General features: G+C 35.7%; 3 protein-coding genes and 1 long non-coding RNA gene across 6 annotated transcripts; 3 read left to right on the top strand and 1 right to left on the bottom strand.

Moving 5' to 3' along the window:
• The first annotated feature begins 1,507 nt into the window (after positions 1–1,507).
• LOC111806006 (UDP-N-acetylglucosamine transporter UGNT1) lies at positions 1,508–5,317 on the top strand. The gene is made up of 10 exons (XM_023691325.2): positions 1,508–1,640; positions 2,380–2,456; positions 2,591–2,755; positions 2,838–2,971; positions 3,244–3,374; positions 3,567–3,611; positions 3,683–3,780; positions 4,525–4,632; positions 4,922–4,978; positions 5,071–5,317. Exons 1-10 carry the CDS (start codon positions 1,508–1,510, stop codon positions 5,143–5,145), a joined length of 1,023 nt encoding a protein of 340 aa, XP_023547093.1. The 3' UTR covers positions 5,146–5,317.
• A 1,058-nt stretch (positions 5,318–6,375) lies between these two features.
• LOC111805913 (uncharacterized) lies at positions 6,376–10,304 on the top strand. Of its 3 annotated transcripts, none has more exons than XM_023691207.2 (5): positions 6,376–6,972; positions 7,116–7,272; positions 9,252–9,463; positions 9,558–9,731; positions 9,874–10,304. In XM_023691207.2, exons 1-5 carry the CDS (start codon positions 6,757–6,759, stop codon positions 9,958–9,960), a joined length of 846 nt encoding a protein of 281 aa, XP_023546975.2. In that variant the 5' UTR covers positions 6,376–6,756; the 3' UTR covers positions 9,961–10,304. The 3 variants fall into 3 exon arrangements, with proteins under 3 accessions (XP_023546975.2, XP_023546973.2, XP_023546974.2); XM_023691205.2 differs by having other exon boundaries at positions 9,243–9,463; XM_023691206.2 differs by having other exon boundaries at positions 6,377–6,972; positions 9,246–9,463.
• A 1,747-nt stretch (positions 10,305–12,051) lies between these two features.
• On the bottom strand, positions 12,052–13,379 carry LOC111804949 (calmodulin-like protein 3). Its single transcript, XM_023689789.2, has one exon. The coding sequence runs from the start codon at positions 13,285–13,287 to the stop codon at positions 12,607–12,609; it is 681 nt and encodes a 226-aa protein (XP_023545557.2). The 5' UTR covers positions 13,288–13,379; the 3' UTR covers positions 12,052–12,606.
• A 5,361-nt stretch (positions 13,380–18,740) lies between these two features.
• LOC111805122 (uncharacterized) lies at positions 18,741–19,442 on the top strand. Its single transcript, XR_015422960.1, has 2 exons — positions 18,741–18,807; positions 19,044–19,442. It is a non-coding gene; the product is annotated as an uncharacterized LOC111805122 (long non-coding RNA).
• Positions 19,443–19,637: the final 195 nt, after the last annotated feature.

The following is a 19,637-nucleotide window of genomic DNA, read 5'->3' as shown; positions in this document are numbered from 1 at the left end:
CTAGTGTCCGGCTCTAATATCATTTATTACAAAATTTTGTACTGAATGTAAGTTCTAAATTATTACATATAGGCATAAATTGGAACATAATGCTAGTATTAACGGTCTTATAATTATCGGCTATTAAATGTATTTGCTAAAGCATGCTTTTCAGTGATAATTATTATTATTATTATTTTATCTTGTCATTATTGTATTAAAGAAAATTATGAAAGGCATCTTTATCATTATTCAATTATTACTCAATTTTGGGTATATTTGCAAATACAAAAATTTAAATGGCAGGTTAAAAAATATATTATTTTTAATTTAAATTGTCTATAACTACTTTCCATAATATTTTATTTTTTATCTAATAGGTAGGCATCTGACATATATAAAATGTGACACTCGAGTAAATGAAGGAACATGGATGAATTGAGGCGATTTTGAATAAAAGCTAACTTTAGGGCATGACTCTGATACCATGTTAGGAATCATGTAACGACTCACGCCCACCGCTAGCAGATATTGTCCTATTTTGGCTTTTCCTTTCGGGCTTCCCCTTAAGGGCATGACTCTGATACCATGTTAGGAATCATGTAACGACTCACGCCCACCGCTAGCAGATATTGTCCTATTTTGGCTTTTCCTTTCGGACTTCCCCTTAAGGCTTTAAAACACGTCTGCTAGGGGAAGGTTTCCACACCCTAGATATTGTCCTATTTTGGCTTTTCCTTTCGGGCTTCCCCTTAAGGCTTTAAAACACGTCTGCTAGGGGAAGGTTTCCACACCCTGATAAATGGTAGTTTGTTCTCCCCAACCAATGTGAGACATCACAATCCACCCCCTTCGGGGCCAGCGTCCTCGTTGGCACTCTTTCCTTCCTCCAATCGATGTGGGACCGCCCCTGTGAGACGGCCCCCAAATCCACCCCCTTTGGGGCCAGCGAGAAGGTTGACACATCGTCCGGTGTTTAGCTCTGATACCATTTGTAACGACCCAGGCCCACCGCTAGCAGATATTGTCCTTTTGGAGCTTTCCCTTTCGGACTTCCCCTCGAGGATTTAAAACGCGTTTGCTAGAGGAAGGTTTGTTCCCTTATAAATGGTAGTTTGTTCTCCTCTCCAACCAATGTGGGACATCACAAATCACGACTCTCGACAATGGTATGATATTGTCCACTTTAAATATAAGCTCTCACGACTTTGCTTTGGGCTTCCCAAAAAGCCTCAGAACAATAGAGATAATATTATTTGATTATAAACCCACGATCCTTCTCTAAATTAGCGCATCAGAAAACACTTATTAAAAAAGATTAAATAATTCTAAAATAGAAAAATGATTTAAATTTAATTTTGAAAGGAGCAAATATGGAAATACTATTTTTTATATTTAACCAAAGAACAAAGATCCCAAAATTGGAAGGAAAATAAATAAAATGCATGCATTCATGGATTCCACAGACCAAGTGTTGAACGCTTTAAAGACGCCATTTGAGAGGAGCAAGAAAAGAAGTTGAGAAGCCATGGCGTCCGAGAGAGCTGAGACGGCGCTGCTGCCAGTGGTGCAGAAGGATGGAGAAGATGATGACCGGAAAGCTGCATCCGCCATGACTAAGAGAGGAGCTTATGCCGCCGTTTCTTATATGGCTTCTGCTGGTTCGTCTTTCCCCGTCCTACTTAATATTTATCTCATGAATACGATTTCCATATCGTAAACCATCCGCTTAAACTTTTAAGTTCCCATATCTCCGAACCCACTAGCCAATTAGAATATTGAATACTTATATGTTTAGATTTACGGTGACCCATCAACTTAAACGTTCGAGTTAGCTAGCTCCTAATTATCAATCATGAACGAATATGTTTTTTTGGAAAGTTCCGACATATCATAAACAACCCACTTAAACTTTTGAATTCATTGGCGATTTAAAAATTTTATATTTAAACCCGATGGGACGATAGAGAGAGCGAGGAAGTCGTGGGTCTTGGAAGATGAAAGCCATTTTTAGTGGAATACCATTGTGATAAAAATTCTCGTGTCAGTGTCGAGAAAAAAGTTGAAAAGTTTACTATAAATGTGACGCCCCATGTCTAAGATTCTGAATCTAGATTCGATATCTATGTACCAACATTCATTTGCATCCACCACGACATGATCTGGTTACTTCCACCTCGTTTCTAAGAATGAAAACTATCCTCACAGACCAATACGAGTCATTCCAGCATGTTTTATTCGACATGATCACTTACTCCGTTTCCAAGAATGAAAACTTAAATGATTATCGAACGGAGCTTAATCTGATAGATTAGATAATGATACCTATGGCCGAGTATATATGTCTTCTTTGCATGAACTAATACCTACCGTGATATTGTGTTGCTAACCACCCTGCAGTTCTGTTGCTCATGTTCAACAAAGCCGCTCTTTCTTCGTACAGGTTTCCCTGTGTCAATGTCATCACTCTTTTTCAGGTAATAGAGTTTTCGTGTCGAGTGAATTAGGGGTTCACGTACCCAAAGAATTCGGGTCCCACTTCCAATTCTCAGAAAGCTTTCATAATTTATTTTTACTCATTTAGCTAATTATCCTGGTCGGTTTTCTTCAGATTATATGTTCGTGCTCACTTCTATACGCATTGCGTCATTGGAAGATCATCTCTTTCACGGTAAACGACCCTGAAGGCGTCGGTTCTGGAAGGTCGATAATCTTGGTACCATATAAGACATTGGTTCAAACACTTCCTCTAGCCATATCATATTTGCTTTACATGGTATTGTATCACATGGTATAAGAATATTACCAAAATTAGAACCTTTCCCAAAATGTAATAACGCCGTTTTCCTTGATAAAAGCTTGTGACCATGGAATCCGTTCGTGGGATCAATGTTCCCATGTATACAACGTTGAGGAGAACTACCGTAGCATTTACAATGATTGCTGAGTACGTGTTGACAGGTCAGACCCATTCATCGTTTGTCGTTGCCAGGTAAGCATGTTTGGTGGATATATATATTTTTTTTATTTTGGATTTTATACCATTTTAGTTTAAAATATGTTAAATAATAATCATAATTTTCATATAATTATTTTTAAATTTTATAAAATAAATGCTAATGTAAATAAAAAAAATTAATTTTTTAAATTCATAAGGTTACGCGACATTAAATTAAAATGTTCATGAATCTATTAGATATTTCTTAATTTCTTATATATGCGATGCTAATTCATTCCCTATTTGATAAATCGGGAATTGATCAGTGTGGGGATGATTATACTCGGTGCAATTGTAGCTGGAGCTGGAGATTTGTCATTTGACATCTACGCCTATGGTGTAGTCTTCCTGGCAAATATATCTACCGCTGTATATCTTGCTTCTATCGCTCGTATCGGTAATAATCACTTTTCTTTTTTCGTGAGTGTCGGGATTTGAACGTCTAATCATTTGGTTAAAGATATGGGGTTTATTCGAAATGAGTTTTTATTATTTTATTTGTACTTAGAAGTCGTTTCTAATGCACCCATTAATAAATTAACGAGCAACTGAGCTATATTTAAATTGGCTTATGATCGATAATTTACAGGGAAATCGAGTGGTCTGAATACGTTTGGCCTCATGTGGTGCAATGGTAAGAGGAAGCTTTTGGATTTTCGGTCGTGTCTTGAGTTGGCTATGAAAATGTTTTCTTTATATTTGTAGGGGTAATATGTGGGCCTTTTTTGCTATTATGGATTACGATCAAGGGAGACATCGAAACGACATTAAATTTTCCTTACATATTTTCCTTTGGCTTCCTGGTATGTGTTCATATCGTCTTGCTCAACTCGATCTAATATTGACTCAACGTTAAACGTTTGATCGATTCAAATTTTGATAATGAGCTAAACCAAAAGTTAGATCATGGGTTAAGTTATTAAAGATTGGACCGACCTGACCAAGACTTAAACAGTGTCTTTAAGTGCATTGGATTTGGGCCAAAACCGAGTTTTGAGCCTGCATTTTTTAGTGTCGGGTCAATCTAACTCGATTAGTAATGAAGGTGATCCCGGGATAACAACAAAAAATACAACAGTTGTAAATGACATAAATGGCATGTACCGCTTCTTTTATGTCCAGACATGCAAATATCCAACCTTGTCTGAAAGTCAAAAGTTTAACCGATCCAAACTTTGATAATGAGCTAAGCCAAGAGTTAGGTTATGGGTTTGGTTATTGAAGATTGGATCGATCTGACCAATACTCAAACAGTGTCTTTTGGATTTAGGCCAAAATTGAGTTTTAAGCCTATATTTTTTAGTGTCGGGTCAATCAAACCTAGCCGGTAATGAAGGTGACCCGAGGTAACAACCCATAAAAAACTACAAGAAGGTTGACCGTCTCTTTCCTCCGCTTCATAAATTTTCGAGATCACCTCAAATAGTTTATGTATAATTCAGTTATAATTGACATGTATGGCTTCTTTTAAGGTCATACATTCAAATCTCGTTGTTGTGTCTGTTACAATTAGTTCTTAATTTCTTACCTCCATTAAATGCTTGCAGCTTGTGATGCTTCTCTCCTGTATAATGGCTTTCTCGATCAACTACTATGTATTTCTAAATACAACTCTCAATTCAGCGCTCACACAAACCGTTTGCGGTAATTTGAAGGTGAGTCGTGCTTAATTCCTACACGTTCTTAAGCTAACACTTAGAATATTTTTGAAATTAGGTACTCCCGAGTTCCTTCTCTATACTAATGATAAGAGAATTTTCACACAAAATACTCTGTTCCCGTTTCAGAGTCAAAAAGTTGAAATTTGTTTAGTTTATGAACGGTTTATTCATTTTTTTTCTTCACGCTTGTATCGGGTCGGTTTGAAATGACTTTTTTGAAAAGTTATTCCAAACTGGCACTAAGAACTCGAGATTCTTAATTTTTGTGCTCGTTCAATAATAGGACGTGTTCACGATTGGGATCGGGTGGTTTCTATTCGGAGGTCTTCCCTACGATTTCGTAAGCCAATCTCTTTAGCTAGAAGTTTTTGTTATGCATTTTTTGGTTCTTTTTTTAACTTGACAAGCTTTCTTTTGGTGGTGTGTTCTTAGCTCAATGTTGTTGGACAGTCACTTGGGTTTATGGGATCTTGCGTATATGCGTATTGCAAGCTCAATGGGAAATAAGAACAAGATTGTGCTCACTTCTGCTTGCTTGTCAGCTGCCAAATTTATTCATGTATTATTAAATTGTTATGGTAATTGTATCATTTACCTTATGAATAAGCTTCATGATTACGTATGATCATGTAAGTGAGATCCACATTGGTTGGAGAGAGAAACGAAACATTCATTATAAGAGCGTGAAAACCTCTTCCTGACAGACAGTTTTAAAATTATGAGGTTGATGACGATAGCTAACGGGATAAAACAGACAATATCTATTAGGGGTGGGCTTGGGCTGTTTTAAATGGCATGAGAGTCAGACGTCAAGTGGTGTACTAGCGAGGACGTTGGGCCCCTAAGAGGATCGGATTGTGAGATCCCACATTAGTTGGAAAGAAGAATGAAGCATTTCTTATAAGGGCGTGGAAACTTTTCACTAGTGTAACAGGATAAAGCAGACAATATCGGTTATGGGTGGGCTTGGGTTGTTATAAATAGTATGAGAGCCAGACACCAAGCGGTGTACTAGCGAGGACGTTGGGCCCCTAAGAGGGTCGCGGATTGTGAGATCCTACATTAGTTGGAAAGAAGAATGAAACATTCCTTATAAGGGCGTGGAAACCTTTTCCCTAGAGTAACTCGATAAAGAAGACAATATTTGTTAGAGGTGGGCTTGAGCTGTTTTAAATGGTATGAGAGCCAGACAACAGGCAGTGTGCTAGCGAGGACGTTAGGCCCCTAAGGGGGTCGGATTGTGAGATCCCACATCGGTTGGAAAAAAAGAATGAAACATTCTTTATAAGGATGTGGAAACCTCTCCCTAGCACATGCGTTTTAAAACCTTGAGGCTGACGACAGTAGGTAATGGGCTAAAACGCTTAGTAGGTAATGGGCTAAAACGGACAATTAACTTGTACATAGTATAGTCATATTAAAGAAACTCAAACTTTGGTTGGGCCTAAACTAGTCCAAAGGCTTATTTAGAATTCAATAATATTAAAAAAAAAGACCTAATTAAAAAGTAATAGAATTTACTTAATTATTAATTATATAATTTATAAAGTAATAGAATTTACTTAATTATTAATTATATAATTTATATTCATTTTCTTTTCAGTCCTGCAGAGAACGGACGTTCAGATTCATACAAGAATGAAGCAACATCCACAATGTGAAATGAACCAATAAACAACGAGCACGTGTCAAGGAGAAATTTTCAAAGGCCTTCTTCTTTTTCTTCGTACGACGTGTCGGTTCTGAATTGTTCGTTCTTTTAATCTCGTTGGTGAGAATATGCAGACGACGATCGGAATCTTCGTAGCATAAACGAAGATGAGCCGAAGTTTTAGAGCTTCAAATGCTAAGAATTTCTATCTTTCCTGATTCGTTTTCCATCTGAAATCCCTTGGAATTGAGTTTGTTGTAATTAATTTTGTTTTTGGTGGATGAGATCTTGAGGATTTTATCCTAATTCGATCGTTTTCTCTGCGTTTTTTTTTTTCTGTTGAATGGGAATATTGTTGAAGATGTTTTAGTTTGGATCCGGTGGATTTGCTGCATGAATTTGATTGAAGGTTTGGGTGCGGATCGAGCACTTAAAGAATAGAGGAGGCTGAGCAGCGGCGCTGAAACATGTCTGCCATCGTGTGCGGGAAGAGATCCTTATTTGAAGACCAGTCTCCGCATCCCGTCTCTAAGAGAATTCGTTGTTCATCTTCTTCGCCTGTGCGGTTTTCGCCTCCGAGGTCATCGAATCAATCTGTGTTTCCGTTCCCCCAGACGTCCTCCTCACAATCGGCTCATTTAGTTGATTATCTTTGCGAAAATTTTCCTGATATGGATAAGCAGGTCTGTTTAGGATGAGGAATTATAAATTCGAAATGCTTTAATCATTTTGTTTGAAGGCATTTCTGATGAAAGATTTTTTGCTTTATAATTCGAGGGAATGAATACATGAATACATACTGATTGCTTTGAAATTGTTATTCTAGCTTCTAGAGAGGGTACTTGAAGAATGTGGTGATGATCTCGATTTAGCCATTAGAAGTTTGAACCAGCTTCATTTGGGTTATAATGACAGAAACTTGGGCAGTGCTTCAAACACCTCCGATGTAGCTTTGGAAACAAATATTCAACCTCAATCCCAAGGTTTGTATTTGATCTCTATTGAACTGCATCTTGGACTTAATAATTATATTCTCAATGCTCTGTAAGGGAATATTTTCAATTTTACGACTGCAAGAGAGTGCACGAGACGAGATTTCAATATTTTGTTCATGGATGCATAAATACTAGAGAAATTCTTGACATACTCTGAAGTGTTATATGTTCTTGATAAACTTTTCATAGGAGAAGGAATGATAGGGATTCATTGTGTAAAATCATAACAGGGGTCTTTGGCTTGCTGTTTAGATTAGATTAACCAGAAGTTGAGAAGTCAAACTTAGATTTGGCACATGGATTTGCTTTTCACAAACTATGGATCGTGAGTTTACTAGTAACGTAGCCAACGAACCGAACATGGTTCACGTGGAACCAAGCTTCTATATCAAATTCATTTGCACACACCGTACACAAATTTTCGAAATATAAGCGTTTCAATTCTATGCTCCATTAAGTTTGGACTTCTGGAAACCAAACAATCCTCAGATTGTGCATTTTGTTTTTGTTTTACATTTCTTAGTGAAGCTAGGTTTGTCTCATTTGCCACGCAGTCTGGCTTTCTGATATCATTTTTATACCTCGAATCAACTTGACCTGGATTAGGAGTAGTAGTTCCATCAAAATTTATAACTAACTCGTAGAGAATTGTAACAGCCTAACCCACCACTAGCAGATAGTATCCTCTTTGGACTTTCCTTTCTGAGCTTCTCCGCTAGGGAGAAACACCCTTATAAAGGGTGCTTTGTTCCCCTCTCCAATTGATGTGGGATCTCACAATCCACCCCCTTTCGGGGTCCAGCGTCCACGCTGGCACTCGTCCGGTGTCTGGCTCTGATACCATTTGTAACAGCCAAAGCCCACTGCTAGTAGATATTATTCTCTTTGGACTTTCCCTTCCGGGCTTCCCCTCAAGGTTTTAAAACGCATCTGCTAGGAAGAGATTTCCACACCTTTATAAAGAGTGCTTTGTTCCCCTCTCCAATCGATGTGGCATCTCACAAGAATCTCACAAGAATAGCCATGTGAAATAAGTTATCTTCTATTTTCTTACCAAAATATGGGCCAGTTAAGCATTTTTAGGGCATTAGGACATTGACTGGTGAGGAAGTCTGGTTACTTACTTAAGTCAGCTTGGATTGGCATCAGAGAGTGCCTAGGATCAACCTTGGTGATGTCATGCAGAGCTTTATCAGTTCTGATGACGTTGTCTTATATAGAAGGTTTTTGTTTAAGATCCTTTTTAGCAGAGGCAGATTCTTGCAATTAGAGTAAATAATGACATTCCCAACATCATTCATGGAAAACGTTCTTCGATGTTTCTTGGTGGAAGTTAGTTTGCTGCCAATCAATTTTAGGAATGTATTTCTTTTTTAGCCTTTTCTACAAATTGATTTCTATATGATGTTTCATTGTTTCTGAGTTCAGTGGATTGGAGAACTTTTCTGTAACTTCCCTTTTGTAATTATCCTTTCTTTCGACTCGGTGTTTCGTCCCTCCTCCCGGAATTTGGCATCGAGCCAACTCCTTATCTGCTTACGCCCATGGGGAAGAGTACACTGTAATATTCCCTTTGTCGATCTCTTAATTCCTTGTTTACCTGAGTAGAAATCCTTTCCCCCCCGTCATATTTGTGCCTTTTAGAGTTGATTTTTCTTTTGAGAGACACTGACCTATTCTCTCAATGTACGACCATACTAACTTTAACTGTTTGCTTGGTTGCATTTTATGGAGGCTACGAGATACCTTCAGTTTAAGTCAAAACCTAAACAATTCAAAAGATTCTGTATAAGCGCTTGCATATTCTGCTCCTCAAATTGGAATCTCCAATGCATTTTAAACAGATTATTAATAAAAACAGTTTGAAGGATGCTTGCCAATTTCATCTTCAAGCTTCTTCTGATGCCTTTAGATCCAGTTGTTAGATACATCTAATGAATTTTATCTTTTCGTTTAAGAAGAAGCAGAACCGCAAGGAGAAGCTGCAATTTCTGAGAATGCAACAGCTTCTGAGAATCTTCCCACAAATGGGGCAGAATGGGTGGATCTCTTTGTGAGAGAAATGACAAGTGCCTCAAACATGGATGATGCACGAAGCCGTGCTTCAAGAGTTCTTGAGGTTCTTGAAAAGTCCATCTGTGCCCGTGCAAATGCAGAGGCAGCAAATAACTTTCATCAGGTTTTGGAACTTCTACAATTTCTGCTATTTGTTTATGCACCAATGATCTGCCACTATAATGTTCGTGATTTTTATCTCGTTTATCTAATTTTAGGAAAACAAGATGCTTAGGGAACAAGTGGAAGCTCTTATTCAGGAAAACAATATTCTCAAACGAGCTGTCTCAATCCAGCACGAACGTCAGAAAGAATACGAAGGCAGGAACCAGGAGTTGCAACATCTTAAGGAATTAGTCTCTCAATACCAGGAACAATTGAAAACCCTTGAGGTTGGTTCCATAAATGCTCTAAGATCTTGCTTCCTTCCTTACTAAAAACATAATTTCTCATGAAAAAATATCATTAGCACCATACTTTATGGTTTCACGCATACTTATAGTCTGATATCTCTCGCATCTTTTAATGAACTAGGTGAATAACTATGCACTTACAGTGCATCTCAAGCAAGCTCAACAAAGTAGCTCCATTCCGGGTCGTTTCCACCCTGATGTTTTCTAATCAGACATCGCTACATTGAAACCGCGGTAAACTCGATCCTCACAAGACTTCTATTCTATCAAAATAGTAAGATGATCAACCTGAACTTCAATCAGTAGCATGTTTGTGGGTTCCTCTTTTTTATCTAGAAGGTATAAAAGAGTCGAGGCATCTACTTTTCCATGTCAGTACAGTGATTAATTCCTTTTCTTCTTCTTTTTGTTGCTTCTATCCTGATATTTGGACTAAATTTGATTCTCATAGATATTTTTTTTTTTTGTGTTTTCATTACCTGATTATAGTTCGAAGCTGATTGGAATACACAGAATAACATTTCGATTGAAAAGTTTCACTACTTTCTTTCATATGCCTGTCTAAATGTCTACTTTTTCGGATACCCCATTCTAGATTGAAATATGCTCTCCCCACCTTCTCATAACAGCAATGCACCTAGTTCATTCCTGTTCTACCAATTATGCTCTATAATGCCTAGGATCCTTTCACTTTTGAGCACACAACCATAGCCCACTGATGGGTGATTTTCATAAAAGCAGTAGGGTGATCTTTATACCATGCTTCATCAATGGGTTTTGCCTTTTTAACTGTATACAGCAACCTTATGATGCTGTTTGGTAAAAGAAATTCTCATCTGGACAGCACCACAGGCTTGGCAAAGATATATTTCGAGCAGCGGTCTGGCGGGATACTTTGTTCGATTTGAAATTGTAAGGTAACTCACCCGTTATGAGTTAGTGCATTAGGACATGTTTGAAATGACTTTAAATCGTAGTTTAAATACTTGAAAAGTCATTCTAACAGGTTTTTAACATCTTCTGTTACCATGAAATTATATCTCGGGTTTGAAAGTAACGCTAAGGTAGTGGATGTTAATTATCGTTTAGCTACAGTTAAGAGGTAGAGAGAGAAAGAGAAAGAGATATAGCTATTTAATTACTTAATATAAGGTTGGATTTTTCTATCTTTAGGTTCAGTACACCAACTCCTGACTTGACATGTGAATATATATAAAGTAATTGGCTTGATTTGAGTAATGTCTGTAATAACTTCGACAGAAAAAAAAAAAAAGAAACTTTCTGAATCTATTCTTCTAGAAGTATCTAATTCCCACCGAAAAATTAATAAGTTAAAAGTATCATTTTCCATACTTTCAATGATTAAAAGAAGTTTATTTAGTCCCACTTTCAAAAGCTTAAATTAATTTTAATTTTTAATTTTTAATTTTTTATGAAACTCGTCTAGAAATAAATTAATTTTATCTTATTAATTGATATGAATTTAGATTTGTGTCTTTGATCTCGAGCTCGGTGCTATTTACATCAAGACTTTAGAAAAATAAGAGTGCCTGGTGGAACTAAACAAACGATACCAAGTCTTCTCTCAGATTAAAAAAAAGAAGATGATTTCAAGCACGTTAAATTATTAGTATTTAAATTAGTCTATTAATTATTTATTGTCTTCTTTTAATATACAATTATAAAAATGAGAAACCGTAACCTCATAGTTATTTATCAACTATTGTTATAAAAACGATTAAAACAAATTTGTCGTCTCGTATTTCTCGAAAACGCGATTCGATTGATGGGATTGAGATTGATATTCCAATCTTTCTTCTTCGAACGTATTGATTTGATCCCATAAGCGGGACTGCCACCCCATAGCATGTTGCCACCAGGAGCAGAACCCATATCTCTCTTAGAGAATCTCCTAATTGTTCCAAAGCAACTAGAAAGAGATTCTTTAGAGCAACTAAAAAGAGATTCTTTAACCAGAAAGAATTTAGTTCATGTGTGGAATACCTATCTAGAAGTTTTCGCAACTCAATATGTATGGCGATTCACAAATTGTTAATAATGCATTTTTAAAATATTTTTTTTATATTATTATACATATTTTTCTAAAAAAATTATTAAAAATATACTTATTAGTAAGTTAAAATATTATTAATTTTTTAATAGAACTTAAAACTAAATTAAAACTAAATTGTTGCTAGTTAAATAATAATTATAAATTTATTAAAAAGGTTTGTATAATATTTTTTATACTAATTAAATTTAGAGATTTAAAATTATTAAATTAGAATAAAACACGAAAAAAAATAATATCTTAATCTTATAAATATATTTATAAAAGAAAGACTATCAAATAGAAAACCGACATAAATCCTAAAAATCACTCGATAATCAAAATAGCGAAAGCTTGTATTCAAAATAGACAACATCATATGATCATGAGATTACGAAAATTTGTATGTAGTTCTAACAACCCTAATTAGTGATATCAAAGTCATGCTCCCGACTTGTCTCTCTTGATAGAATCCATGAAAAGTATGTCTCCGACGTCGGTCAATCAGCCCTAGAAGTGATACAACAACACGAGGAGCTAACGATCGGAGGTGTTGCAACCTATGAATCACCGAACAGCTCTTTTGCTCGATAGGAATCATGGGCATAAACACAAATGACTTATGTCCAAAGTGGACAATATGGTATATATACTTCCATCCTACCATAGGCTTCATATCATAGAGGGAGAGGCACAAATTTACAGAAGAAATCAGTAGAAAATGTGTTGTTCTAAGAGAATTTGAAATGAAAAAGCAAAGCATATGAACAAATTTAGTGTAGAAATAGAGTAAGAAGTGCATAATCAATTGAAAACCAGAGTTGTTCCACTTCTCATCATCCTCTTAAACTCATCAAAATTCACCATTCCATCCCCATCCAAATCCACTTTCTTGATCATTTCCTTACAATTCTCAAGTTTCTTCCCTTCATTCATCCCCAAACAAGACAGCACCAAGCCCAATTCCTCCACTGATATCACTCCATCTTTGTCCTTATCAAACACTCCAAAAGCCTCTCTCAGTTCATCTTCATCTTCATCTTCATCTTCATCTTCATCTTCATCTTCAACCCTCCTCTGTTTTTCTTCAAAACCCATCACTAATTTCTCCCCCAAAACACAAAACTCCTCAAAATCAATCAACCCATCTCCATTTTCATCCACCCCTTTCACCATTTCCTCTGCTTCCCTCTCTGTAATCATCATACTCATGTTCTTCAGCGATTCCATCAGCTCCTTCTTCGTTATGAACCCATCGTTGTTCTTGTCAAATGTCCCAAACACCTTCTTCATCTCTGATTTCTTCTTTTCCGGCGCCGGAGACAGCGGAGGAACGGCGGTGGGTTTGAAATGGACAGATTGGGGAGAGGGTTTTATAGATTGGAACCACGCGGTGAATCTCTTGGTGGGGAAATACATGAGGAAATTGACATACCCAGCAACGAACAAAACCGCCAAGAACAGAAGGTTCATCACGGATTCCATTGTTGGAGGAGGAGGAAGGTGCAGAGAAGGAGGGATTTGGAGAGAAGGGTTTTAAAGAACGATGAAAAGGGGGAAAGGAATTGAAAGAAACGCGGTTTTGAAACGCCAAATCTGCTTTTTGGATCCCACAAACCGCGTGGTGGGTATTGTTTCTTTTTATTTAAAACTCCATTTTGTCGCTGAAAATTGTAAAGAAAAAAATGGTGTGTGTGTGTGTGTGTGTCATTGCGTGATCGTGCTTCAAAGTCTTTTAAATATGAAAATGATTCCTCCACACCACAACCAATTAATCAATGTTTGACGTAAATTCAAGCATAGCTGATGATAATAAACAAAACTCTATTAACTTTGAATGAAGTTTATTGACGTTTTCAAAGTTTGGGAGCAATATAGTAATTTAATTAAAGTTCAGTGACCAAAATCTAACAATTTTGAAAGATATTGGACTGAAACAATACATATGAGAGCACCCAGAGTGCTAGTTTGACAACCTTTAAGGGTTGAATTTTCTTCATTGAATATTTCCTGTTATGATTCGAACGCACTGTTAAGACTTGTGGGACCATTTTGAAAGAAAAGCTGTAAAGAGATCGAATAGAGAGAGCTCTAGAGAGAATTCTTCGTTCTCGGTTGAAATTCTCTTTAGGGTCATTACGAACTTCTATATCGTTGATATACACCAAATAGACTTGTAGCCTAATATTTCTACAAAGGTAGATTACGTGGGTAGTTAAGGCATTACATTATTGACCAAAAGGTCAAAGATTGAGAACAGCGGGTTAGTTATTGGTCAAAAGGTAAAAAAATTCGAATTACCTCTTAATAAAAACACCTTAAAGAGTTTTTTTTTTTTAAAAAAAAAATCTTATACGACTTTAATCGAATTATATAATAAATTAGTTTATTCAAAACGGTCTTAAAATGAGATTACTACAAAGATTGAGACAAGAACACGTATATACAATTTTTCGTTTTTTTCTAATTTTAACCATTTTAAGCGTCCTTTCATTTTCTTTATAATATATACGTTGAACAGGAAGGCTAACTTTAAAAATTAATGATATGCACCTATGAGATTGAAATGAATATATGAGTGCCATTTGGAAGCAAGTAACATATAAACAATTAACTATCCCTAGAGGTGGTTTATTTCATTTGGGTTACAACCGACCCTATGTGGGGTCGACCTCTTAGGTCTCGATAACCCTCACGTGGGTCGTTCCTCTAGGTTATGACTAACCCAATGAAGTTGGATTTGTCTCGTTTTTGTCACTAGTCTTCTAAGTAATAGGTTTTGTATCCTACATGCTTCATGCTTGTACCTCAGACCTTGAGGCTCAGCTCTTTGTCAACTTGACAGATTAACCTCTTTTTTCCTTTGGAACATCCAACTTCTCCACCGAGATAGTCAAACTCTTGGCTTAACCTCAAAGAGTTGACCTATAGCGTCTAAAAAAGTTATTTCGAAAATGAAATAAATATTAAATATTAATAATATGAATAATAAAACATAATTAACGTTAACCCATCGAGTTCCTATCCTTTAGAAGTTTATACACGAAGATGTCATTATAACGTCATTATCATAGCCGATGAGCTTTAAGAGTTATTTGACAGGAAAGTTTGAGCTATAAATATTTAAGACTTTGAATTTGATACACCTTTCGTTAGGTTAGGTTAGGTTACACGAACAAGGAAGAACTTGAAGAAATCTTGAATGTTAAGCCTCTTTTTCTCCCATATTTCGGTCAACAGTGAAAAAAAAAAAAATCATATTCCTAATTCAATGACAATAACATGAACTCGATAAAAAAAAGTTCGAGAAAATGACAAATCTACCCAAAAACCGAGTAAATAAATAATATTAAATATTCATATAGGTACGTCGAGATTCGAACCTTTTACTTAACAATATAACTACATCGATATCAGACAAAATTAAATAATTAGCTAAAATAAATTATTATTAATTCCCTGTTTCAATTTGATCACCAAAATAAACTACTTGGTAATATTAAATAAAAAAAAAACTTAGTATTAAATTTGATCCATGTAAAATAATTTTACCAAAAATCATAAATAACGGTAAAAATTGCAACAAAATTTTAAATTAAATTTAATAGCCAGAAATTACGTTCATGGGTATTTTAGTCTTTTCATAAATTTTATTTAATAATAAGAAAACTACGTTTGGTAATTTTTCAATAATAAATATATATTTGCAATTTTTTCAAAACGCGTAATTAAAAAGTTATTTACGTTGTTAACCCAAAAGGAACGTTAATCATGTTGGGCCCATCATACTGGGCCCATCATGTTGGGCCCATGGGCTTCTAATATTGTATTTTTGTTATTTTCAGATCCGAAGGCCCAATCCGATAAATACAAAGAATTTTGGGCCTCACGAATTTGGAGTCCATACAAAAAAAAGAAAAAAAAACCTTTATTTATTTATTTCTTTATTATTATTATTTTTATATTTAATGTAGAATGAAAATAGCTAGAGGGAGAGGTTAAATTAACGTATCATCTAACTTGATTGATATAAAAAGTCTCGAGAGCTCGAGAACTCGAGAACGATAAGATTTTGATCTAGTTAACGAACTCGTTGGGGAGCGGTACTGATTAGTGACAGCTCGATCGAGCACCCGTTACATAAATTTGTAATTTAATTTTTTTAAAAATAATTAATATTAGGGGGGGGGGACTATAGAAGAGACAGGGCCACGCTTGAAAGTGACGGTCCAATGATGCAAAACCGTTCCGGTTCAACAACCTATAATTATTCTGTTAGCTTTTTATCACATGCGCTTACGTACACCTCCTTGCCATGGTCCCTCCTCCATCAATATTATTATTATTAATTATAAATTACAAATTTATTTAACACGTATTTATTAAATATTTTTTTTTTTTAAATTGAGGGTCGCTCATGTAAGGACAAAAAAAGTGGACATTTAAAGAGCAGCCCAAATATATGTGGGCCAGAGGATGAGACTGTTGAGGAAATGGGCCCTCCAATGTGGGCTGTAAAGGTGGCCCATGAACGTGGCTTTTTCGCTACTACTGTGAGATATGAAAGAAGTGACACTCAAATTTGTCTCTTTCTGTTTTTGTCTTCTTCTGCCTTCAAATAATTCACTTATTTTCCTTTTTTTAATATATTTCCACCTATTAAAATCAATTCTTTTCTTTTTTTAATAAAAAAACCCCATAAAATTAGAGAAAATTTCATCCACACACATTCAAATATATTTATAAAAATATCTCCAATACTTTTTTTTTTTTTTTAAATTTAGATTTATTTTCTGATTATTTTTAAAAAAGTTAAAAGTTTTAAATAAAAATAAATTATGCATCAAAATATAAATTTTTATGAGCTCTATTTTTAGATTTTCGTATCGAATAATTTGTTTATTAAACGATTTTAGGAGTTGGGTTTTCTCGGGTTTCAATGAAACCGTCAAATTATGCACTAATTTGATGAAGTGCACGTACGAAGAGGGTATTGTACCACTTTCACTGACGCGGATGCTAGAGCAAAAACAATAATTTATTTTGGAAGGTAATGAGAAATCCACTTTTAGTACTCAATCCTTCAAAGCGTACGGGATGAGTCAGAGTTGGCAGGTTTACGAATTGTAAATATGTTTTATTTTGGTAGGTTCGTGATTCAAGAACAGTGAAAAATGTCATTCTCATTCTCTCATTCTATCACATCCCATCCTCCGATTTATTTATTTTTACTATTTTTTTAACATTCAAAATTTAAATTCCGTAATTTTAAAAATTTTCAGAATCATGATTGAAATTCGAATGGATAAAAAACGAGCTCGATAAAATAATCATATTATTGTTATATGGTACATTATGCAATTGATATATGTGAAGCTTAGCAAGAGATAAGTCCAAAAAAAAATGTCTTTATTTGATTTTAGGGTTAAAAGGGTCACACTCACCTTTTCTTCAACTTTGGGGAGAGAAAATATGAATTATTACTATATTTTGTTTTCTTTTGCTTATGCCCATTTTTCAAATTTCGAACATATTGGTACGATATTTTTTTTTTAAAGATCTAAAGTTTGAATTTCCACCGCTACAGCATGTCAACGGTGAAAAAAAGAAGGTGAAAATCTAAATATATACAACGTAAACTCGAACTTTTTGGTCGGGCTTAACACGGTGAAACTTACTAGCGACCAGACATCTTTTTCATTACATACAACTTTGCATCTCGGGATGAATGATTATCATAACCAAGTGTTCAGACTAATTGTTATTTTGTCACGGTCATGTTTGTCCAAGGCGTGTTGTCTATGACTGCATGTTGGATGTCCCAGTCATGTTTGTCTAGGACGCGTTGTCTATGGCTGCATGCCTGTTCCAAACTTCTTATGCTTTTATCTTAGATAGACTGTTACTATTTCATGTTGTGTCAACATGGGGGTGTATGACCCGTTACCAAAATCATGTCTACACTCATACTATAGGAGGATATGACTAGTCGTTACTTCTTCCTACTCGGGATATATGCTATCAAAGTCGTTTTTAGTGTCTAATCTCTTTCAAATGGTTTTCAACGTATTTCTGCGCTCAAGTTTTCTAAAACATTTCTCTCAAACGTAACTTTAGGCTCGAACATACACCAACGGTATCTACGAAGTCCAAACTTTTCACGGCCGACTTGTACGCTAAGTTCAAACAGTGCCACACAATTACTGTCCTACTACCATAAAAGTGCGATTGTGACAACGTACACTAATCGTCATGGCTTAGAGGGCATCTATTGCCCTCTCTTTTATTCTTCGCTCCGTCCGATCCGAGATCCGTTGCTACGAAATTAGGTTTACAATAATAACTCCACAAAATAGCTAGCCTCCTAGCATATTTACAACTTTACCAAAACTCTTACAATAATTCACACAAATCCAACAAGAAAGGGTCCAAAATGCAATATATATATACTTCATATTGATTTTGGAAGTGGTTGGATGTTCTTTTACAAATTATTTTTAAGAGGATTGGATCTGTGATACCCAAATGGAATAATTTGGCATACACATAAATGACTTTAAAATAAAAGATGAGATTTGAGGATCACATGTTACCATGTGAGCAAAAGGATGAACTTTCTTTTGTCTTTATGATTCTTATATCAATTCCCGCTTAAACTACACGTTTAATCTACAAACTTTCAAGATTTTGTCTGATTCTACGTTAAATTTTATGTCTAGTAAGTCCCTAAACTTTCAACAATTATACTTGATGGGTCTCTCCAATTACTCAACACAACATCGAAAAATTCAAATTCTGAGCCAAAAAGTCGAAGAACTGAAGAGCGTACTAGACACGAGACTCACGAGGCTCGAGAAGAGAAGACGTAGGTTAAGTTAGATCCCACCATCTCTCCTCGTCTATATAAAGTTGGGAAGAAAATTGTATAATTTGGTATAGAGTGGTCCATGTTATGGCCTTTCTAACCCTTTCTTTCATCGTCTTCCTCTCAACAAAGACATTCTTGTAAATGTCTTCTTTCAAAGCGAGCTAGAGGTCCTAGCCATGCTTTTCCACAGCTTTCTTGAACTTTCTTCCTCTTTTTTCATTCATCTTCTCAATCATTTCTATGCAAAGTAAAAACCCTTTGGAAGTTCATGAAAGCTGTGGGAGAACATGGCATTTCTAGGCCCTAAATATCCCCCAACTCTCTATTCATCACCCTTTATGGTCACCCTAATTTTCTTGTTCTCTACTTTCAGGTTTTCTCGAGCTAGGCGGAGATTAACCCTCGAGTGCAAAACTAGAACGGGAGCTTGGCTGCAAGACCCACCTGTGAAATCCCACATCGAGATGTTGGAGAGAAGAACATAGCATTTCTTATAAAATTGTGAGGTTAACAGCGATATGCAACAGGCCAGGGCTTGGGCCGTTACAAATGGTGTCACTGGGTGGTGTGGTAGCGAGAATGCTGAGCCCCTAAATGGTGGATTGTGAGGTCCCACATTGGTTAAAGAGGAGAACGAAATATTTTTTATAAGAGTGTGGAAACCTCTTACTAATAGTCAAAGTGGACAATATCTATTAGCAGTAATCTTGAGCTGTTACACACTGTGTGGAAGGGTCATCACTAATTCTCTTATTATCTACTTTCTTTAGAACGTATTGTTGCATGGTTGCTCAAAGCTTCAAAGAACTAAAAAACCCGAGAAGCCATTCGAACCGAATCGAACTAAACCTAAGCGGGTCGAGAGAGAGATTCCTTTTTACCATCAATGATGATGCTCATTTTGCATCTCCTACATTTCTGTGAAAAAACGTTAAATATTTGTCACTTTCTTGCATCAGTTTTTTAA

Source organism: Cucurbita pepo, chromosome 11 (genome assembly GCF_057944985.1).
Source record: "Cucurbita pepo subsp. pepo isolate OVF chromosome 11, ASM5794498v1, whole genome shotgun sequence".
Classification (NCBI taxonomy): domain Eukaryota; kingdom Viridiplantae; phylum Streptophyta; class Magnoliopsida; order Cucurbitales; family Cucurbitaceae; genus Cucurbita; species Cucurbita pepo.
Note: the sequence above shows the minus strand (reverse complement) of the source record. Positions and strands in the feature narration are given on the sequence as shown.